The sequence below is a fragment of the Cibotium barometz genome, chromosome 44 (assembly GCF_041138505.1).
Source record: "Cibotium barometz isolate CiBa-2024 chromosome 44, ASM4113850v1, whole genome shotgun sequence".
Lineage (NCBI taxonomy): Eukaryota > Viridiplantae > Streptophyta > Polypodiopsida > Cyatheales > Cibotiaceae > Cibotium > Cibotium barometz.
Window position 1 is genome coordinate 38,592,326 of NC_141089.1, and position 23,429 is coordinate 38,615,754.

Consider the following 23,429-nt stretch of genomic DNA (forward strand, 5'->3'; position numbering starts at 1 on the left):
ATAGCTCGACCATTGTACAAGCTTCTCATTGAGTTTATTTGGACCGAAGATTGTGACCATGCATATGAGTTATTAAAGAAGGCCCTGGTGAGTGCTCCAATCTTGTGAATGCCTAACTGGGATTTAATCTTCCATGTGCATATTGATGCATCAAGCTTTGCTATTGGGTGTTGTGTACTAACTCAACTTGGAGAACATAAACTAGACTACCCCATTAGGTTTGCCAGTCGCCACTACCAGTTGAACGATGCTGAAATGAACTACACCACTACTACAGAGCGAGAAGGGTTAGCAATGATATATGCAGTAAAGAAATTTTGTTATTACCGTCTTGCCACCAAGTTTGTTTTCTATGTGGATCATTAAGCATTGTTGTATCTGGTGAACAAACCATGCTCCACAGGAAGAATCACACACGATGGTTGTTGATTCTTCTTGAGTTTGATTTCACTGTTGTTGTGAGACCTGGCAAAAAACATGTCATGGCTGATCATTTGTCTCGCATACCTAATGGTGAAGCTCCTACGGGAGTTGATGATGACCTACCTGACACTTCCTTGTTCATGGTGGAGACAATGCCTGAATGGAGTGAGAAGATTGTTAACTTCTTGGTTAATGGTTTTTCACCCAAAGAGCTTCGTAAAGATCTAGCTCAAAAGCTGATCAAGGAATGCGAACCCTATTGCCTAATGGCCGGGACTCTTTATAAAAGAGAAAAGGATGACGTTCTTAGGCATTGTGCCACCTGCTCTGAGAGGATGAGTATCTATATATTTTGCAAGAGGCACATATGGGCGTAGCCGGTGGTCACTTTTTAGGAGACTTAACTGCACGAAAGATATTGCAATCAGGGTATTGGTGGCCCACTATGTTCCAAGTTGCATCACTTTTTGTGAAGGGTTGTGATGAATGCCAACGGTACAAGAAACCCCAGCGGAAAGAAAGTAAACCAACCATTTGAAAAGTGGGGTTTAGACTTTGTAGGTCCAATTAGCCCAGCGGCCCGTAACACACAATCTCGCTATATTATTGTGGCCACTGACTATGTGACCAAATGGGCTAAAGCCAAAACAACACGTAAGGCAGATGCGAGGACAACAGCCAAGTTCCTCTTTGAAAATATAATCACACGCTTGGGTTGTCCTTTTGAACTTGTGAGTGACAATGATACGCATTTTATAAATGAAGTGATTAAGGAGCTCACAACAACAAATGAAGTGATTAAGGAGCTCACAACAAATTTCATGATATCCCATTATAAATATACTCCTTATTATCCACAAGCAAATGGCCAAGCCGAGAGTACCAACAAGACCTTAATCTCTATTCTGACAAAGACAATTGAGGCTCATCGCATGGATTGGGATCTAAAGCTTATGTCAGCTTTATGGGCCTATCGTATTGTGTACAAAGTGGCTATTAATTGCACACCATTCAAGATGGTATATGGCCAAGAAGCAGTCATGCCGTGGGAATTTGTCATTCCTAGTCTTCGTGTTGCTACTCAAGAGGGCTGGGATGGTAATCCCTTAGTAGAGCGTTTGTATATCCTTGAGTGGTTAGACGAAGAAAGATAATTGGCGGTGTACAATGCCCTTGTAGAGAAGGATAGAAGGAAGAAATGGTTTGATCGCCACCTGAAAAAAAAACAAGGACATCAAAGTTGGGGATAAAGTCCTAATGTATGGAGTGCTTAACGAAAAGAAGAAGCTAAAATATGCTGGTAAGGGACCGTACAGAGTATGTGAAATTACGCCGCAAGGTACCACCCGAGTGGAGACTCTCGACGGAGTTAAAACCGTTGGATTCCTCAATGGGAGTAAATTCAAAAGATACTATGACCCCCTAAGCCAAGAGGAATTACATGCAATCCATCAGAAGAAGGCAGCTAAAGAACAGACTGAGCTTAAGAAGATACAAGCGAGAGTTGAAGCTAAAGAACGTCAGCAACATGTTAGGCACCAACGAGAGGCCAACTTGGGGATTACGCAAGCATTTTTTGAGGAGACAGAGGAGGATTCACTAGAATCTAACCAGCCTCTACGATACCCAATTGAGCTACAGAGTCCTTACGGGGAGGTGCTATATAATGCATTATTGGAAACGGGAGCTCAACACAATTTGCTGTCATATGGAGTGTGGTGTCAACTTAAAAAACCACCCTTATCCAAGAGTACCATCCAAGTTAAGGGTATCAATAATAAGAAGAAAACCACTGTCTCGGGAATTCTACACACTCCTGTTGCCTATGACAAGGGGACTGTGGTTCAAAGCTTTTTGGTTATGCCTGCTGGTACCATGGAGGGAACTATAAACTTAGGGAGCAAATGGATGTTAGCCACCAAGTGCAATATTGATTGGGCAACCAGGCAAGTTACAACACAAGTATCTGACCACTCAGGGTCCCGCACCTAAGCCATCAACTCTGGACAAAACGCTAGATAAGGAAAAATCACAAAGTCAAGTGGCTACACCATCTTTGATTGTTTGCCACCCCTCTAATGCTTCAACGCCAAGAGTGGAGAGAGGCAGTGTGGTCCCCAAGGCTCCGCTTACTTTACCGAAGAGTACATACAAATGGGTCCCAAAAGCTTTGTTAACGGCTACCTCTACTGCTCAATCTCGTTCAGACAAGAAGCCTCGTAGTAGGAAAGCAGCTACTCGCCCTAGAAAAGGCAAGGTAACATCACGTTGGATTGCTAAAATATTATTAGCAGCCCAAGGGTACTACGAAGGGAATGACCAGATTTGGGTCCCTAAACATAAGCTGAATTCTTCTGCATCGCCTATAAAATCTTGTAAGCCAAATGTTGCCACCCCAACGACAATTCAAGACCGTGGTAAGGGAAAGGTAACGGAGTACTCCATACCACTTCTTCCAAAGCTAGTTTGGATTCCTAAACGATATCGATTGATACCACCTAGCTCAGCAGGAAGGGGGGAGTCCCAGGAAGCTTCTAGCTCCTCATGCCATTCACACATTGATATAGAAGTTTTTGCACGCTCTACACCTACCCTTGTCAATACCCACCAAGAAACCAATGAGTCTATGTCTCCCCTTGTAAATGTATCGTCTCGGAAGCCATATCCTCCGTTCGTTCATGGGAGCGTACACTACCATCTCTGCAACTTGATGTGGCCACAAGGGGTCATAAAAAGCTATCTGCCCCACATCACCACCTATAACCCACTGGACAAATTGGTTCCAAGGGGCTACAACATCATTGCAAAAAATATGATCTACCCAAGGGGGGAGCATGTACTCACGTTCGACATTCTATTGCTTCTTCCCTAACCTTCTCCCCTGACCATGTAACTTCCAAATTCGAGGGAATGTATATTAATAGCTTCATACAAAAAAAGAAGAAGTAAAAAGAGCAAGAGCACATTAAGAGGAGAGTTATCCACACACAATTAGAAACAAGATTGACCTGTCTTCATGAACCTACTGATGCTATATATGTGTTTGCAGATATGGCAGATGCACGAGCATCACACACTTCATCCACTCCCACCTTTGGTGAGAGGTATCATCTATACCTTTCTCAGATATTTCACGTGCTATCCTGTAATTAAAACCGAATTGGGTCATATAGATGTACTAGCCAGCGAGGAAAATGTTGAGGAATTAGAATGGCTAATTCGCCTATTGACCACGACCGACCCCTACTCCGTATAGAGGACATATCCCCGATAGCCCAAGTCTTTACTTTTCCACAGGATGACTATCCTCGCATAGTTACATTCTTGACGAGTCTATGTGGATGGGAGGACGAAGAAGATATATCTGACGATGAATGGACGGATGAGACTCATGGCACTACCGAGGCTGATTTTATTTATTTGGATGATACAGATAGAGGCTTAGCCTTAGGGCTACAGCCAGGACTCTACAACATCCTCTTACTTTGATCCTCAGTATTAGTGTGGTAACTGGTAGGTAGGTTAGTGTTTTCAAGTTGTTTCTAGTTTTGTGTCCTTAAACAAGTCCTTATTTTTTTCCACTGATGTTCCTCTCGAGGTATAGTGCTTGTTAGTTAATTGTACAGGTTGAAAAGTTTGAGGTGGGTTTGCTTTCATAGTCCTGGGATTGCCGCAATGTTCATACATGGATATCTACATCAAATTGCGGGCATTTCTCATCGAATCAAGGAGATCTCCAAAATACAAGTGTAATTCTTCCATGCCCACTCTCTTTCATTTTTACTATTCAATTAATTGCATGAACTATAATGCATGACCACATGGAATTTGTCAAGCACTACTTAGTTTTTGAAGTTGCCTAAGGTGTTAGTGTAAATCATTAATTGAGTTTAACCTTATTTTAGAAATTCTTGGGAATGCATGATGTCTTTAGTTAACCTTGGAATATGGTTGTCTTAGGTCTAGGGTTAAAATCATCTTAATTCTTGAACAACCTGTTTGTGGGTGTTGACCTCTAAGACATAGCTTCTACCCCTTTGTCGAAAGGATGTAAGAACGCATGATAATTTGGGAGCAAAAATCCAAAGAGATAAATAAAAAAATAAAAAGAAAGGCCTACAAAAAATGGCAATGTATGTCTGTTATGTGCTTTCATATCGGCCTATCGCCTTATTGACACTTGGTAGGAGATGAGTATTCCACTCCAAACCGATGCCCTGGGTTGGTAGGGGGTAGCCTTGCCTAAGGTGAGCTAGTAGATTCCTAGAGAAGGCCTTGTGGTGGTAAACATGGCACCAAGGTCGATGCTAGTTTTGCTTTAGGGAGGTCGCCATTGTTTGTAAAAATTGTCACAGTCGCACTTGGTTGGTTCACCTGTCTCTCCAGAAATGAGAGGGGATGGGGGAGGTAGTAAGATGGAAAGAAGTTAGTGGAGTACTAGTGATTAAGTATCCAGCTAGTCGTATGAGTTTGTTTTTTTGTATATGCCTAGTAGTACTCTTTATCTTGTTTTTGGTGTGTGTGTGTGTGTGTGTGTGTTTTAATCGCCTTTGTGTGTGGCGGGACATCCTCATTACAGGAGTTAGAGTACTTGAATGAGTAGACTAGCATGGAATACTTAATGATCTGTCTCCCAATGGTAGGTGGTATGATTAAAAAGGAGTTAGGAAAACAATGGGGTTAGTAAGCAAGTGTGGCAAGGGGGGAATTCCGGAGGGACAAGGAGGCAACACACATGGAGACTGCTTGCGCTCCAAGATGTTGTATGTTGATGGTGATGTTCATGAAGCTCTAGCATTTTTGTCAAGATACCATGATGGGTATCTTGGCTCCCGTGTGGATGTTGAGTCATCAGGTTGTTGCGGTATTCTCTCTCTTTTTTCTTTTTATGCTTTGTCTTCTTCTATCATTGGATCTCTAGAATCTTGTGTTGATAGGAGTGGTAGTCGATGTCGAGGATCCATAGGTGTTGAGCCGAAGAAGAAGTTTTGGGTAGGATTGATTAGACATGAAGCGTAGTTATTCGGGTGCAGTGAGGGTGATTAAGAAGATCCAAGCGATGGGCCATACCACTAGGCTTGCGCCCACCATGGTCCCCCCATCCAGAGATGTACCTAGATGGTTGTCGATAATGAATCTTTATGCGGTGTGTGCGCATAGGATAGAGCCCATGGAGATTTGTAGGTGTTGTGCATGGGCGATGGCAAAAGGTGTGCATGTGGTCTTAATCACCTAGAGACTCATTCCTTTTTTTTCTTTTTTCTTTTTTTTGACATGTGTTTATTGTTCAACACCCCTAAAGAGGGTTTTGTACTGAGTGGCCCATGTGGCTAGAGTTGTGAGCTTACCTTTGAGTTTATCTTTGAGTGGTTGGATAAGCTCAGCCATGTGTAGCACTACCCCTTGGTTTGGTGATGAAGTCAAGGGGTGGGGTGGAGCTTCGTGGATGAGGCTCCGTGGGTTAAAAGGGTTGGGTGAATTGAGGTTTGGAGTGCCCATGGGTTGGGTGTGGGCAAGTTTGGGGATTTTGTCGAGGAGGAGGGAACTTGCCTGCCCTTGTTGGTCGCCAAACCATCTTTGTCAATTAGACAGGTACTGGTGCGATAGGTGTGATTTGGGCGAACTGTTAAGGGGTATGCCTTGGGAGCCAAATGATGGAGTTGCCATCATGGAAGCCTTGGGCTTCTACTAAAAAACATTTGGGCACCCAACGATGCCGAGTGATGAAGGTCCGTGGTTGGCGAGGGTTTCGGCTTTTTTGTTGATGAGGTTTTGAGCTATGAGGTGGTTGTCGACGCGGAGAAGAGGCTTTTGATTGTGGCTTGGGGAGCCATAGGTGTGTGCTGCCTTCATGGAAGCCTTCTGCTTGGAGCACATTGGTAGGCACCCAGCATTGTTGGCTTCCTTATGCTTGGGGTTGCCGAACCTGTGGTTGTGTGACCTTTTGTCATGGATTCTTGGGGAGTTGTTGTGGTGGGTGAGCACAAGCATCATGCTTGGGTAGCCAGAGGTGAGTGTTGCCTTCATAATAGCCTTGGGCTCGTAAACAGGTGGTTGGGGACTAGCCAACGTTGAAGCTTGGACTTAGGTTTGGGTGTGGTTGGCTTAGTTGGTTTTGTGCGCTTGGGTTTTAGAGATGGTCATTTGGGGATCCATAGTTATGTGTAGCCATCGTAAAATCCCTGAGCGGCTAGAAGATTCTTGGGCACCCACCATTGATTGTCATGAGATAAAGATATGAGGTCGGGGTGCTTGCAGTGTGGGTGGTCGAGGATGTAGAGTTGAGGGGCAATGTCAAAACGACAAGGCTTGTTTGTCATTGGTGGGTGGTGTCGACAGTGGCCGATCAACCAGCATTGGTGAGGCATGGGGTCGGGGAATAGTGGGGGAATAGGGGAGACTTCCAGTGATGAGGAGAGGGCATGAGGGGGAAGGGCAGTCAAGGGTGAGGGTGTGGGGATGATTTCCTCTTGGGGACACAAGAGGACAGTGGCCTTTTTGTCATTGATTTCCATGGTGGCCATTTCTTCACGCCAATTGATTTGGCAGTGAGTGGCATCAATCCGCTGTTTTCCAATGATAATTTGGCCTTAGAGTGCACCTACATCTATAACGTGAAATCTACACTTGAACTAGTTATTTCCAATAGAAATTTTAGGAATGAAATACCCAACACTCATTAAATGCATTTCATGTGAAATTTGAATGTAAGTGTCTTCTTTTGTTAGTGTGGGTTGTCCAAGAGTTTTCCACGCCTCCAAGAATATGAGAGGTGGGTTGAGTTCTGGTGGTAGTTTAGGGGCAGTTAAAGACTTACTAGTTATTGCGGGAGTACCCTTTGTGGAAAGCAGTGAGTGGGGGCAGAGGGTCAGGGTCAATGCACTCCCCGTCCCTAGAGGATCATTGTTCCCTTGCCATGGGGAAGCTTGAGGGTAGCCGTGTTGTCCGTAGGGTTGACTGTACTTGTAGCGTTCTGGACCTAGCTTCCTCTGAGGATGCTTACTTCTTTTGTTTCACCTGTGCAAACCACATAAACTTAAAAGCTAATGGGTTAGCTACAGTATGTACAATTTGTGTAAAAGACCCAAGGCTTTGTATGTATTGTTCACTATGCAATTGAGCTTTGGCATGGGAAGTTTTAAGAGATGGTTTGCCCAGAGAGACCCATGTTTCCCATGGAAAAAGATTATGGCTAGTTGTGGGAGACAATAAGGCATGTTTTCTTTGCATGTTTCTACCAAAGGGGAAATCTATCCAAACCCAAAGGGTGGTTGTTTCAGGTTGTGGAGCTACACTTACACTCAAGGTGTTAAGCGAGGCAATGGATTTATAGGGTTTATAAAGGGTTTGGCTGTTTGGGAGCAAAAATTGTGTGCCTAGTTTGCGATCCGGGAGGGTGTTAAGTGTAGTAAGGATTTTAAGCCAATCATGGTCGCCTTCATCACTATTGACAGAAGCAACCATGCATGGCACCCGCGCATCATCAAGGGCTTGATGACAAGCCTCACAAACCAAGAGATCATTGCTCCTAGCGGTGGTCACAGAATCTTCAGGAAAGGGAGATTTGGCCATGTGATGTGAGTGCCAAGTATATAAATTGACCTTAAGTGTTTGAGACTGTTTGCGAAGGTAGACATGATGTAGGTCCTAGTCATGGATTAGTCGGGTTTGTCTCATGAAGGGTCGACCCAAGATGGCATCATAGGCGGCATTACGAAAGTCCATACCCACAAATGTGAGGTGGAATGTCATGTCACAGACTTTGACCTTGAGGGCATGCGCTAGGCCCAAGGACTTTGCAGAATTTCCATCCGCAAGCATGATCACCAATTTGGTGGGATTAAGGCATTGTTGGCCCTAGTTTTCCCAACATGTTTGTGTGAGGATGCTTACACTAGCACCTCCATCCAAGATGCCTTTGACCACATGTCCATTATAGGAAATGGGCAATACTGTGTTTGTGTCATCACCTTCAAAGTATTATCCCAGTGCATGGACGCGAATTGCTGGTGCACCTTTGGGTTGTGGGTGGTGGTGATGGAGTAAGTTTGGATGATGGGGCTCAGATTCATCCGAGGAATCTAGAGCTTCCTCCTCCACATAAGCTTGTAGTTTGTGTTCCATCCAATCCCGAAGGTCATTCCATAAATTTGGACTACCTTTTAACAAGGTTCCAATAGGCATTTGGACTTGGGAGAAAAGGAAGACAAAGAGACTAGCCAGGTTGCATTGATGAGTAGGGGCTTCTTGAGGGGCGGGGCCTTGATCATAGGGTGGACCAACAATAGTATATGAAAGTTCAATTTGGTCCTTCTTTGACAGGTGTGGAGGTCGAGAGGTGGTTGCAGTAGGAGGATAAAATGTCTCAGCAAATTTGATGTGCGGACCTCGTGAGTCCCTATTGGACTTTGTGCGTGTTCGCATTTGAGTTGTTCGATGTGAACGGGGGATTTGGGCTTGGCCATTTGTGGAATAGGCATTAGAGGATGAGGAGGTGCAGGAGGGGCAAAATCATCGTTTGTGAACATCATGTTGGCGAACGGATCGTTCTTTTGGCTTTGAGCATTTGTGGGGGCTCCTACCTTACCTACTGTGGAAGTTTAGGTTCAATGGGGGGGGGAAGGCACGCACTTAGGTACGGGGTCAAAGGTTACAAAAACGGGTGGCGGTTCAAGTTGAGCTTAGTATTGCTCTACCAGTGCTAAGGCCTCCTAAAGACGTTTCTTCTCAAGGATGGCATTGGGATATGTGGCCAACCATTTCTCCCATTTGGTGAGTTTTTGGTGGGCTGCATAGGGGAGTGGTAATTCAACACGATCATCGCTCTCGGAGGAGGAGGATGTGGTCTTTGTTGAGCCCGTGTGCGGATGTTAACCCGATCGTCACCATGGCCAACATACTTAGAGCGTTGTTTCTTTTGGGATGTGGCCTTCTTTAGCTTAGCCTGCAACAACCGTGATAACATTCAATAGGATAGTGGATATCTTCCCATGTCGAATGCTCAACACATTGAGGGATGGCATGCCTTTGACTATGGAATGTGAAATTGATTGCAAAGGGCAATCCTTATAGTAATGGCTAATTCCGCAACCATGACATTGTGGTTGCATTGGCAGACGTTACTTTTGAGGGCAGTCTACCACTCTATGGGGTCCATGGCATATGAAACACAAAAGAGGTGGTTTCCCTACAGGTGCACCTATAGTGTGCACAAGTGGTTTAGGGTCCATGTGAGACACAAGCAGAGGGAGATGAGGTGTTAGGGGTGCCTCAAGGATGGTAGAGTGCATGGACTCCATAGGTTTAGCAATGGACCTAGTTGGAATCTTTCCATGAGCAATAGGGTGTGCCTGGGAGACAATGGTTGGGATGGAAATATTGGTACTGGAGAGGGGAGTGGTGGCACGTTATGTGAGTAGTTGGTTTGGGGTTGTGCCACTAGCAACGCTTCGAGCTCGGGAGGAGAGGAAGGTAACGTTACAAATGAGATTTGGGTTGTTATTGTTGGCGCAGTGGCCAATTCCGTGGAATAGCTTTCTCGCATGTTGTCATCGAGAAAGATCGCCCATTTGCAGGCCTGATCAAAGGTGGAGGGTTCCTTGATCAACAGTTGGTTGTGAAGCCTTGGATTGTGCAAGTCCAAGAGGAAACAGTCCATTAATTGCTTCTCTCTCAATTTTTTTCTCTTCGCAACGCGAATCAAGGTACTTGATGTGAGCGATGTACTCACGTAATGTTTCCTCAGGTTTTTGTGAGCGATGTACTCACGTAATGTTTCCTCAGGTTTTTGTTCCAATTGAAATAGTTGGATGATGGGACTCCATTTGGGCCCGTAGGGTGCAAATCCGAGAATGAAGGCCTCTGTCACCGCTTTGAAAGCGCTTTTGTGCCGAGGATGCAAGCATTGGAACCATTGCACGGCCTTGCCTTCAAGGCTGAGTCCAAGGAGATGGACTTTGGTTGCATCGTCGAAATTTTTAAATGCCTAAAAAATTTGGTTAAAGACCTCGATGTGGAATACAGGGTCTCCAGCTCGGTGGAATTTTGGCAAAAGTTTGAAAATTTTTACCCACATAGGTTTTATATGTGATGTTTGTGGGTGCAAGTGTTATGACACTCCCCTTCCGAGAGCTTGTGCTAAGCTTGGAATGTCAAGTTGTGGCATAAGGGGAGGTGGCGCAATGGTGGGAGGTGCGAATAGATCCGGCAGATAGAGAAGAGGGTATGTGAATGTGCTCGGGGCATCTATCCACACCGAGGTGCATGTATGGAGGGGTCCCATGCCCCAATAGATGAAGGCTCTTCAAAGATTGTTTCGATCTCCTACCCAAGCATGTGTGGCATGGCGACCACATGTGAATCAGCAATTGAGGCGGGGGTGTCGCCAAATGGAATGAAGGCACTGGGGCATGCAACCATGACCGAAAGGTGTCCATGATGTGCAGGGAAGCTTAAACAAGCTTCAAGGGTGCGCGCAGGCTTGAAATAGGAGTTTTAGCTCACTTTTGCTTGCGCTTGAACGCATCCTTAAGGCTAAAAGTGGTCTTTTCATGCTTTTTATGCATGTAAAAACGACCCTAGTGAGTCGGAGAGGTAGACCAAAAGCACCTCTAAAGATTTGGAAATTTTAAAAAATAAAATAAAATAACTTTGGGTTTGGTACGGCCATACGCTTACAAGCGTACACCCGTGGCTTTAGTGTGGAATGGCCACGGCAAGTGTGGAACGACTGTTCGAATGTTTTTTTTTTTAATTAAACAAATTTTTTGGTACGATCGTACGCTTACAAGCAAACGCCCGTGGCTTTAGTGTGGAACGGCCATTTTATTTTTTATTTTTTTAAATTTTTTTTGGTATGACTGTACACTTACAAGCGAACACCCATGGTTTTAGTGTGGAGCGGTCGTAAGTAAGGAACGGTCATTCAATTTTTTTAATAAAAAATTTGGTACGATTGTATAATTACAAGCGTACGGCCGTGGCTTTAGTTGGGAATGGCCAGTAAGTGTGGAACGCCCGTGCAAAATTTATTTATTTTTTTGAAGAAAATTTTTTTCTGGTACAGCCGTATGCTTACAAGCGAACGCTCATGGCTTTAGTTTAGAAAGTGTGAAACGACTGTATGGAAAAATAAAAATGCTTTTTTGGTACGGTCGTATGCCATGTGCTTACAAGTATACACCCATGGCCATGTGCTTACAAGTATACACCCATGGCTTTAGTTTGGAACAGCCCACGAGAAGTGTGAAACGATTGTACGGATTTTTATTTTTATTTTAGAGAGAGGAAAAAAATTGTACGGCCATACGCTTACAAGCGTACGCCCGTGGCTTTAGGATGGAGCGGTCGTGGCAAGTTGGAATTTGAGTTCGAATTTGGAATTTGGAATTTCAATTTCAAATTCAAATTGGAGGAAAGTGAGTGGGAGACAACTAAAACTCCCTCATTAATGCTAGGTAGGTGGGAAAGGGCTAAAGTTAGAGACTATCTCTAAATTAGTGGATTTCGACTAATTTAGAGGCACCTCTAGCTTAACTAACGATGAATTCTCTTAATTTCATTGTTCATCACTCCTTAACTTTCTTCTTTGCCCTCAAATTACTCCTAATTAGTAAGGAGTTTAAGCATGGGGATTTGATAGGTGAATTAGCAATGTTTATGCTAATCCAAAGATGCAAATAATTAGGTCACTAATTAACCCACTCAAAAGAAAAAAAAATTAGATAAAAAAGAGACCAAATTAGTACTAATTCTTGCTAATTAAGGCTTACTTGGAGTGAACTAAGCATAGATTTGAGTCAAGGTAAGTGTTTAGAACACTAATGCTACTCTAATTAGTCTAATTGCAAATAATTAGGCTAAATTTTTTAGTTTTTTGCTCTCTTTAAGTCCACTAATCACACTAACCAATAGCTTAGTGATAATTAAGAGATAGTTTATGGTTTTTTTTGTTTGATTAATGTTCTATCTAGTAATGCTAACCTACCTATGCAAAGAGATTAAGCAAAAGAAAACAAGTAGCGAATAGCGCTCCCCAGCAGCGATGCCAAAGATGCTAAGGAAACCCTACCCTAACGTGTCGTGGTGGGAAGTTGCCTATCCGCCGAGCTCGAGCATGGGTCGAGAGCTCCACAGTAGCCGCTCGTCATTGCCGTCCTCCCACACTCGTTGTCACACCGAGGTAGTTGCTTTAATCCAACGGGTGATGCAAGCTCTCTTGCGAAGATCGTGTGGGATCTCCGCGGAAGAGGATCGCGTTAGTTAGCCTAATCACGAGAGAGAGAGAGAGAGAGAGAGAGAGACAGAGAGACAGAGAGAGAGAGAGGAAGCAAGAGGGAAGTAAGTTATTAGCACTAAAATCACTCCCAAATCCTAACCCTATGCACATCACACATGCTAGATTAGAGTTGCAAAGAGAGAGGGAGAGAGAACACTCCACTTCTATTGCACAAATGGGAAATTGAGTTACAAACAAAAGAAATTGGCTTTTATAGTTCCAATGTTTTTTCCACTAGGTCGCCTTGAAGTAAGCGACCCGGGGCGCCCAAAACATAGTTACAAGGCTTTTCTCTATGGTTTGGCCAACTGACCAAGATCCTCTTGATTGTCCTTTGAAGCTCAATACTTGGGAGCGTCTTCAGGGTATTTCCCTCATCAAATGACCGGATTTACAATATAGCACGGGCACCCATTATATAAGTGTGTGGACATAGTTGTCATAGGAATGTGTTAACCAATATGTGGTTAACAATGTGACGTCCGATTGATATAAGTGGGAACACAATAGGTTTATGCTAGGTGTATGGTATGTAGCCCCAATTCCTTGAGAAACTTTATGGAATCCGGAAGGTCTAGACAATGGTCTACCACCCCCATGGGTTAGGAATAATGGTTGCAATAACCCTTGCAATGGTTAAGCCTAGAAATAATTCTAGCATGTATGAAGTTGAGGGGGCCTCTTGTGGGATATGGAACATTTGCAACACGCTATGGATTTGTTATCCTAGTCCTACTTTGTTGTCAAACTAAAAGTTGGAGGACAATGCACAAGCCATAAAACTGAAAGCTAGATCCATATCTAACTTTTTTTTTGTTATCAAACTAAAAGCTAGAGGACAATCCACAAGCCACAAAACTGAATGCTCGATTCATATCTGACTTTTTTCTGTTATCAAAGTAAAAGCTAGAGGACAATGCACAAGCCATAAAACTGAAAGCTAGAGGACAATGTCAAAGCCGTGGGTACTATGGAAAAGACTTGGCACTTTAGAGAGGCTTTTACACTCCCTTCAAGTAGCCCAAGTATGGCCTCTTAAGTAGGCATTTGGTTCATTCACAGTCTCTTAAACTAGGTACTTGAAAGTCTACCGATCACGTACACTACCTAGTTGCAAAAGAGCTTAACTTAAACTTGTAATAAATATACATTGAAAGTGATTTAGAAGTGTAGGGTGGCCATTCTGTATCCCTAAGGAATAAAAATGGGTACAAAACAGGGCCCAAAATAGGTCTCAGGAGACCTAAGAATACTTTTGGTGAGTTTGAAGTTTGAACCTGTCATAGTATGAAGGGTGCGGGCTGTACAATGAGTTCAAACTAGCATGTTTGCTTATACAACCAGTTTAGTCTTGGTCATACACGGCGGTGACCGGTGGGTTTAAGTAGATTATGTATGTTCATACGTTTGTATGTACCATGGTGGAAAACTTTGGTCACGCATGCGTTCAAAGTAAGACAGGTTCCTCCCTACCATATATATTTAGCCTCGTGTGTACGAGGCTTACCAAATGCTAAGCTTTTAGAGGAGCCATGTGTTGAAGGCGGTACCTCTAAGCAGTTCTCAAGCACTCGTTGTCACACTAAGGCAAATCCAAGATTCATAGGTGATGCATTTAGAGTAGCCATGGTCAATGCTTCAAAAGCTCCAACCACATGCGTGAAATGCCTAGACTCATAAGAAGAGAAAGAAGACCACGAGAGCTAGCCTTCCCAAAACCCTAAGCAATGACACGCTCGCATGCACTCACATAGGGTTGCAAGCAAAAAGGAGAGTGGAGAGAACACACAATTCTATTGCATGGATAAGAAGTGAATGGGTTACAAATATGAGAAATTGGCTTTTATACTTCATAAACCTTTTTTCACTAGGCAATCAGAGAGTAAGTGACCCAAGGGCACCCAATACTAGTTTTAGCTCTTTTGGATAGGCTTGGCCTTATTTTCCGCTATCCTCATAATACAAGCTTCATGCCCAAGATGTATTGACATCCTTTAGATGCTTACAACATGGCAAAGATGCTTTTACAATATAACTTCGACTTATTGGAGATGTCTTCAACAAGATTCAACCGAACACTCTGAATATAGTTGATTATTATAGATCCGTGTCGATGGAGTGCTCCATTTAACCAAAGTGGTCAACAAGGGGATGGGTGAATCAAGATTTTAACTAGCGTCCCATAACCTAATTGTTCCACCCTAAATAGTTGCTTTTACAAGTAGCTATAGTAGATGTGCGTTTTTTATTAGAAGCATGAGAAGGCCTTATTTATTTTTAGAATGTACCAACTTGACCTTAACTTTTCGTTATCTTGGCCTGAACTTTTTGTTAACCTTAATTGAGCCTTGATCAATGAGTTGCTTATAAGCTAAGACTGAGTAGTAAGAAAATAAAAAATTACTCACGTTTTGATAACACAGTTAGTTTTTAGAAGAAAACAAAAAATAGATGGAAAGCTAAATTCAAACAGAGGCTTAATTATACTTTCCAAAAAGTGATTTAATATCACTGATTTTTGCTGGTGATGTAAAATAACGTATGAAAATCGCCAACTGGTTTTAACTTCGATAAAGAGAAATCGTGGAAATCGGGATGAGTCTCGTGAATTGACCTAATATAAGGCTCCCAATTTTCATAAATAAATAAATATACAAACTTACATGAATGTTCACACGTGAGCTCCCATAGCACAGTGGTAGTGCATCCGCCTTTTAAGCGAATTGTCGTGGGTTCGAACCCCACTGGGGGCATGTGCATTTTTGAGAGATGATCGCCACTCCCAATTTATGAGTCATGTATGGACATTTATTTCTTTCTATCATTTTGTATATCAGACATGTTTTATTTTCTTTGATCACTCAATCTTGATGATTTAATCTTGAGAACTTGAAGACCTAGAGGATACAAATCCTTGAGGCTTGGTCCTGACTCCCGATTCATGAGTCATGACTTCTTGGATGATGGATATTTATTTCTCTCATTTTGTATCAGACGTGTTTTCTTTTCTTTGATCACTCAGTCATTGATGATTGAATCTTGAGAACTTGTGATCATTTATGTCTTTTGTATTGCTAGTAGCTATTAGCCTCTAGGATTGCTAGCTATTTGACTCTTTTTTATTTCAATCTTCAGAGCATATATGATGTCACGTGCACACCCGTGCCATGGCATAATCTCAACATATTCCCTAGTTTAGGACAACATATAAGAGTAGTCTAGGGCATTAGCAAGGCTCTTGCTTGGTCTTATGAGCATTCAGCCTAGTTGGCCGCAACATGGGCACAATTGGCAACATTAGAACAACATCAAAGGCCACACGTGTGAAAGCATTTAATGGTGATTTTCCATCAGTTATTATGGATATAAAAGTAGGCTGAAAGCCTTCATATGGCCAACCAGCATTCTAGGAGCATATATAAGAACATGCATCTTAGCTCATAATTTATCTCTTCCCTCCTTTAGGATTATGTCATCATTTAGTCAATAGAAGTGTATCAGACACCTTTTGGGCAGGCCAAAGACCTCATGACCCTTATTACAAAAGCAAAGAGAAAAGGATTGCAATCCTTAGACACCTAAAGTACAAAGCTATGGATACATGCTTGAGCCATTTTCCCTGGAGAAGAAGCCACATCTAATACTGGTCCAATGATCTGAGTAATGTATCCTACATTGTTTTCCACCAATTCATAAATTTTGAAAGAGAGAACTAGTTTTCATAACTATTTTGGTGTATTATCTTTATTTGAACCTGAATTGATAAAAGTGTCTGGTATTTCGTTGCCGATCGATGGTGAATAAAAAGTCTGTAGTTTTAAACTCCCTTTTTCTTTTTCTCATAAATATAGCTAGAGATAAATGGAACAGAGAGACGGGCAAAAGTTGCACCAGACTAATAAAATCCACGTTCTATAAATAAGTCCACTTTGTTATATGAGACTATCATGTCCTATCCATTGAATTCATGATTGATAAGGATAGGAGAGGTTTTACTACTTGCAATAAACAAGGACAATGTCTAACTCCATTTACAAGGCAAAAAATAATTCAAGATTGACGAGTGATCTTTGATGAGCAAGAGCACCTCTTGATTTTTGTTGAAAAAGAGCCCTCTTGAATCCTTTGGCTTTGTAAGCCTTGGAGGAAAAACTGATTAAAAACCTTAGAGAAAAAGGTTAAAAGAACTCTCCAAGGGTTTATAAGACCTTAGAGAAGAGTTTTTAAAAAAGAACTTTAGATTACAAAACTTGGATAAAGAAAGGTTTTTTTTTTCCTTAGGAAAAAATAACGATTTGAGCTTCTTTTTTTTAACGCAGATTTGAAAACCAACACTGATCTTCATGTTGTGCCACCTGCTCTTTTGCGTTGCCGTTTGTTGGATGCTACTGCTGTCGTTACCCGGACTCTACTTGTGCAGAGATAGTGTTGGCTGTGCTTGTTATGCAAAGAAGGCCTGGTTTTACATGTTGCTAGCTGCATCAATGTTACTTTGCTTAGCTTGTGTTGTAGCCAAGCGCGAGGCTTGTGTGCTATAGCAAGGTTGTCAAAGCTCATGCATAGCCACCATGCAAGGTGGCACACACACATGTGACAGACGAATTGTCACAGCAACGAACAACATAACGGCCAGTAGCTGAAAATCAAAGGACAAAACCAAATCAACAAAAAAAAAATCAACAATATTACCAGTTTTGCTTGCATTTTTATTACCAATGTAGCTTGCGTTTTTTTTCCATTCTTCTCTTTCCGTTTTCTCGATTTGCTGGCTTCCTTCACTCAGTGAAGATCTTGAATTTGATGATGGAATATCCTCTTTGATGAAGCTCTTTTGTTGCCTTCCTTCTTGATACCTTTTTTTCGTTAACTTCTCATCTTCTTTTGTCACCGTGATAAGAATATGAATGGCTTATGATAGTAAGAGAGAGAGAGAGAGAGAGAAGATTAAAAGAAAACTTGACCTTTGCTAAGCTCTAGTACCATGTCAAAATTATGGAAAGTATGCACAATTGAAGCAATGGTTGATGGCAAGATAGAGCAACATATAGGAGAGAGAGTAACACAAGATATATAAAAAGCTTCTATATTACTTTCTATTTCAGCCACTCCAAAGTCTAACTTACCCTTTCTCCGTCGTGTTACTTGTCTTGTTGTTTTAAAAAATAGAGTCTCCTACAAGCTCTTCATATAGGCTTTACTAAAAGCTAAGATTGGGCTAACCCTAGATCCCTTTTTCACCCTATGTCCACTTTATTTGAGCATGTTCACACCTCCATTACCTCTTCCTCTCATCCTTAACCTTGTAGATCATATATTTCAACATTTCATTTAAGACCCCCCTTAAATGCCATGTGATGACCAAAATTAAGCCCAAACAGAAGAATATAGCAACATAACAACTCTCTTCCAACATCTAATTTCACAGAAATTCCTGACATTGAGTGAGCACAAATTCAGAATCTCTATAGGTTTGTAGTATTATAATATTCACACGCCTCCATCGCCATGCTTCCTTGTGGAGATGTGGCACATACAATCAGTACACAACCTTTCAAGAAGCTTGAATGATAGTTGTTACATGTAGTGACAACAGCTCCAAGGTGTGGACCATCCATCGTTGCAAACCTATAAAAAAAAGACCTACATAGACTAAATGATAATCAGAAGAAACGAGCCTGCAGCATGTGCATTGTGTAGTTGCCATCAAGAAAAGACGAGCAGAGATCATCCAAAAACTAATCAATAAAACCATACTATCTAACACATCAGACAGGAGTGGCTGCATACACAATGCCTAAATTTCAATTCCAATTAAAAGAGACTTGGAATGGCGAAACTTTCAACCAAAGCACTGGTTCTCAAGGTGGCCCAATTTACTGGTTCTCCTCCTCAAGGTGGACCAAATTACTGATTCTGAAGGCCACTGCCATAAATAAAGCACAACAGTGGCACATCAAAACCCGGAGACTGTGTAAGTACAATAACGTGGCTCCGTATGTGAGCACTGTTGTGCGAGATGCAAACTTGCAATAAGAACACACACAATTAGGGGGCAGCTATATCGCAGACAACGCTATAGTGCCAAGTGTTTCATTCAAGACCTCCAAAAATACCTAGGAATCTTAAATGCCATTTGATGACCATAATTAAGCCCAATTAGAAGAATGTGGCAGCAAAACAAGAACCGTCTTCCAGCATCTAAATTCACAGATTTTTGGACATGAGCTTGACGTGGGGAGAGCATAAGTTCAGAATCTCTGTAGAGCTGTAGTATTGTCCTCTCCACACGTCTGCATCACAGTGCTTCCTAGTGGGGATGATGTGGCACACAACTGCTTGGAAAAACAAGTCTTCGTGTCTTTGATGTGATGCCCATTGTTACCCACCTGCAAAATTCAAGGAAATAAGGTTACAAGGTGAAAAAAACATGAATCTGAGTCCAGCATAAAAAGCTTAATCTACTCACTTCACTAAGAGAAGAAGCCACCTAGTTTCTTTGCAAAGTCATCATCATCGTCATCATCATCAAGCCCATAATCGTCATCACCAGATGCATTGTCCCCTGTTTCTACACCCAATCTCAACCCATCCTCTGAGGATTCCATGTCATCCTGAGCCGCTACCAACCCTTGATGTCTCTGCACCCCTTCAAGTGTCCCTTCCTCCTCTACATCTGATGGTGACCTCGACACAAGCTCTTCCTGCAGAGGTGTGACAGACGGATACGTGTTGTGCGAGTCCTCATGTTTCCACTCATCTTCCTCACCATGAACCTCCCCATCCTCCATTTCTCTGGATAAGTCAGCCATAGAAACCTCTGCTTTGTTTGGCCCTGCCATGGCCTCCTCTGCATCACCATCTGACTCCACCTTCTGCTTTTCCTTCAACAGCAAGCTCAAAGACTTCGGCCCTTCAAAATCTTGAGGATTGGCTGATTTATACTCAAAAGCAGTGCCCTTTCTGCCTGTTAATAAGCTGTCTGTGAGCGTTCTTCCAAACTTAGAAGCGGAGGCAGCTGAATCCTGGCTCTTTGCAGACACAGCTGACCTTTCATCTGCAAGCTTTGCATGTACTTCAAGATGATTCCTTCTCAGTCCACGTTCTTCAAAAGCTTTGATGCCAGATTCTGTTCCAGTCATTCTTTCTGCCTTGATCTGTGCTAAGCTTTTTGGTCCCACAAAGGCTGAGGCTTCTTTTGTGTGTTCTGGTCTAGTACTTTTAGACGATAAATGGCTTCTAGCATCTGAAACCGGAACAACTTCCGAAGCATACCAGTCTCTCTCTTTTTCTTTAAGTTCAATTCTTGAGTGATCAGTCGCCAGCAGGCGTCTGTTGGGGGAGCTTCTCAACGAGACTCTATCGGGACTTTTTCCCGTTCCCAGAAGCCTGCTTGGAGAGGTCCTTAAAGAAAGGCTATCAGGACTGCTCCCTCTATCGTGATGTGGCCTTTTGACCCCCCGAGAATCTGCTCTACCAGAAGACCTGTGAATCTCTCTGCCTCGCTGATCCCCTTGTTTTGAGTAATCATCGCAAAGCCTTTGGCTAAGGTGAAGGTTATCAACCATATCTGAGTTACCTCTTCTGGTAAGACTTTCTGTGCTTGTATAATGGCCTCTGTCATTCCTCCGACGCTTCATTAGGTGATCACGAAGATCACCAGTAGTAGTGTGCCCCTCTGATGCTGTTTTTTGTCCATCCCTGGCACCACTCCTAGCACTGGAAAAAAAGCTATTATGCCTCGTATGCTCTGAAGAGGCATTGTGATCATATCCATGATCCATTCGCGGCTCCCGATGCTGCTTGTAGCGATGTTGCCTATGCTGAGCTGATATGCTGTCAAATCCTGCTTGCCCATAACTATTCAATGGCTCGTACCCAAAACCTGCTGAATCATCAAGGCCCTTCAACATTCCTCCATTCTCAGATTGCGGGGAGTATTCACCATCCTCTCTTTGAGTCGATTGATCTGAACCATTACCTTCTACGCCGGAAGATGCTTCCTTCCGCCAAGCATCTGATCTGAAGCCATTTTGGTTCCTTTGTTCAGCAGCTTGGACAGGCTGCAGACTCTCGTCTTCATGCCGAGGTTGCTGCTGCCACTTCCCTCCAGGTTGGCCCTGTCTTGACCTGGTAACAGGATCCTGTATGTCATGGAACCTGTCACCCGAAAGTTGGGCTTTTCTAGACTTTCTTCTTTCAAGCACTTTTTCATGTCCAGAGGGAGTAGAAGTCACAGAGCTCTCAGGGACCCTAGCTCTTTCTGAATCAGTTGGGATCTGAGAAGACACCTGAGCAGGGACCAAGGCATTTGAGGGAACATGCTGAGCTTCGATCCGAGCCACTGGCCTTCTTTCAATAAACTCTTGAAATGTTTGCTTTTGGAGAGTTGAGCCATTTCCTTGTAGCACAGCTACTGGCTTACTGTTGGCTTGTACTGCTTTGCCATACGGTGTCTTTGGAGGTTTTAGCTGAGCAGCAACATCTGTGCTTGATGCCACAGATGGACCATGCATGAAAGGACATTTATCACCCTTGGCACAGAAACCTTGAGAGAAGAAATAGCATGGTGTTTTTGACTTGCTTGCCCCTGCTGCCGCTGAAGTTGATGCTGCCGATGCTGATGGGACCGTAGTAGCAGTAGCAGCAGCAGCAGCAGCAGCAGCAGCCATCGATGCTGGTGGCTGAGGTGCCGATGCTGACACTGGTCTTCCCTCAAGGGGCTGCAAGTTAAGAGAACAAAACAGCATATGTCAAATACACTGCATCTGTCCTTTTTTGAGCAAAAACCTTCAAAAATCTAGAGGATCTATGGGCACCTTACAGATCATGATAGAATATTCACACAATACTTCACATTACTCCCAACCCCAGGTAGATGCCCAATACACATCACTAACAACCCCGGGTAGACACTCATGGACACAGGACCTGAATTAAGCCTGGGCTTAGCCCAAACTTTACACCTGGAGGGTGGGCTCTGGCAGTACCCTGGCTTGTAAATGACATGTCGTGTTTCCATGCGAGCAAGATTTATCTTCTAGATGATCTAGACACAAACGAGGCTGAGAGTTCCCTCAGGCATAGTTGCAGAGAGTACTTTCCATCACAGCCACATATCCAAGTAAAACTGTGCAGTCTAGGAACTAACCGGGTGTCGAAAAGAGCAGTTTGGGTTGAGGCAATTGCTGTGAATCCAAAACCAACAATCCCTAGGGTTCATTCGAGCTGCTTCACTATGTCGGTACTCACAGCTATTACCCTGCAAGAAAAGCACAACAAAGTGAGGCTAAAACACAATGCAGCGAATAGTACAAAGCTAGAAGAAAGAAAGATACTTTCCAAACAATCAAGAGAAAATGCCATACAACTAGCTGTAATTACAATAACATATCACTTCCATAGACAGTGATCCTGCTTCCATACCCCCCCTAATCCCATATATCTGCTTTCTTAAGGTTGATTCAGGTGTGTTTGCTGCCCCAATGAACCAATGCTCATCCAACGCCAACAAATCCTAACTACAAAAACGCCCAGCTAGCAGTCAGATTTCTTACATTTATGTCGATGTGGATTGGGAGCATGTTCGTCTGCTCTCACCAATCACTCACTCTGCTGATCCATGTTGCTGGTTACCTTCAAGAAACTTTTGGAAGCTGTTTGACCTATCCATGCAAGTGAGCATAGATCGCCTGGACTGCCTACAATCTGCCACCCACCCGCCTGCCATGATGAAAAGGGAAACTGTAGGCAGAGATACACCCGAAGCCCCCCTTCACTGTCTTAGGCTAAGGTTCCAAACACTTTTCCTCTAAAATCTTTTCAGTTTCTTCAACTTAGCCTACTGATATTGATCCATCAATTTTTCACAGCATACTCACAAAACCCATAACTTTTCTAAGCTGCCGGAGGCTCCTCCTTAACTTTATCCAAGTTATGACGCTACAATAGGCTGAGGTTACCCAAAAATCCCCTGAATTCTCTTATTTTTCAGCAAGCTTACCCCTTAACATCGCCAGGAAACCATGGCTTCTCAGCTCTCAAACAGATAACAAAAAAAGGAACCCTAACCCTAACTCTATTTGACACAGTGATGAAAGGCGGTACCTTTTTGCAAGTGAGAGGCGAAGCCAAGAAATAAACACAGTCGGTGTTGCGCTTCTGGGCCTCTTCGTCCATAGGGGCGAAGGAGGAGGGCGGAGCACTCTGTGCTGCATCAACACCTGAACTGTGCATAACTCTCTGGCTATGGCAACACGAAGCGTTAGAGTTTGCGAGGTGGTCTCCCGATACGATTAGGATGTAGCTAGGGTTTCAAAAAAGGGCTTTCCAAGTATATACTGAGCTCACGAGCACGAAGAGGGTTCAAGCGACAGGGGGTTTCTATACGCTAAAAATTGGGCCGCCCGCTATACGGGTGAAATGAGTAGAAAGAGAGAGAGAGAGAGAGAGATTTTGATGAGGAGTACTCTCTCGCGAAGGGAATCTATGGATAATGGTAGCTGCTGCGTGGAAAATGATGGGAGAGAGAGAGAGAGAGGATGGGGGGACTCGGGGAGAGGAAGAGATGGGATGCACGTGTGTGAGAGAGAGAGAGAGAGGGGTAGAGGAAGAGATGGTATGCACATGTGTCTGCAAGACATTATGAGAGAGATCGATAAAAGAGATCTTTTAATACCTAGCCAAGCCCCCCCAAGGATTTGAACATAAATTTGCATTCTCTTTTTTGTGT

General features: G+C 43.2%; 1 protein-coding gene and 1 non-coding gene across 3 annotated transcripts; one reads left to right on the forward strand and one right to left on the reverse strand.

Moving 5' to 3' along the window:
- Positions 1 to 15,381: 15,381 nt before the first annotated feature.
- Positions 15,382 to 15,453, forward strand: TRNAK-UUU (transfer RNA lysine (anticodon UUU)). The gene has a single exon. It is a non-coding gene; the product is annotated as a tRNA-Lys (tRNA).
- Positions 15,454 to 18,491: 3,038 nt separating this feature from the next.
- LOC147613262 (uncharacterized) lies at positions 18,492 to 23,281 on the reverse strand. 2 transcript variants are annotated; one of them, XM_086782537.1, is made up of 4 exons: positions 22,805 to 23,281; positions 21,849 to 21,959; positions 19,167 to 21,420; positions 18,492 to 19,086 (listed from the first exon to the last, which is right to left on the reverse strand). In XM_086782537.1, the coding sequence occupies exons 1-3, from the start codon at positions 22,931 to 22,933 to the stop codon at positions 19,171 to 19,173; spliced, it is 2,490 nt and encodes an 829-aa protein (XP_086638663.1). In that variant the 5' UTR covers positions 22,934 to 23,281; the 3' UTR covers positions 18,492 to 19,086; positions 19,167 to 19,170. The 2 variants fall into 2 exon arrangements, with proteins under 2 accessions (XP_086638663.1, XP_086638662.1); XM_086782536.1 differs by having other exon boundaries at positions 19,188 to 21,420; positions 22,805 to 23,221.
- Between the last annotated feature and the right edge of the window lie 148 nt (positions 23,282 to 23,429).

Excerpts from the sequence above, each read along its gene's own strand:
- LOC147613262 (XM_086782537.1), bottom strand. The coding sequence starts at position 22,933 with ATGCACAGTTCAGGTGTTGATGCAGCACAGAGTGCTCCGCCCTCCTCC. Across the intron at positions 21,960-22,804 it reads CGCCTCTCACTTGCAAAAAG|GGTAATAGCTGTGAGTACCG; the intron begins GTACCGCCTTTC and ends CTTTTCTTGCAG. Across the intron at positions 21,421-21,848 it reads ACTGCTCTTTTCGACACCCG|CCCCTTGAGGGAAGACCAGT; the intron begins GTTAGTTCCTAG and ends CTTAACTTGCAG.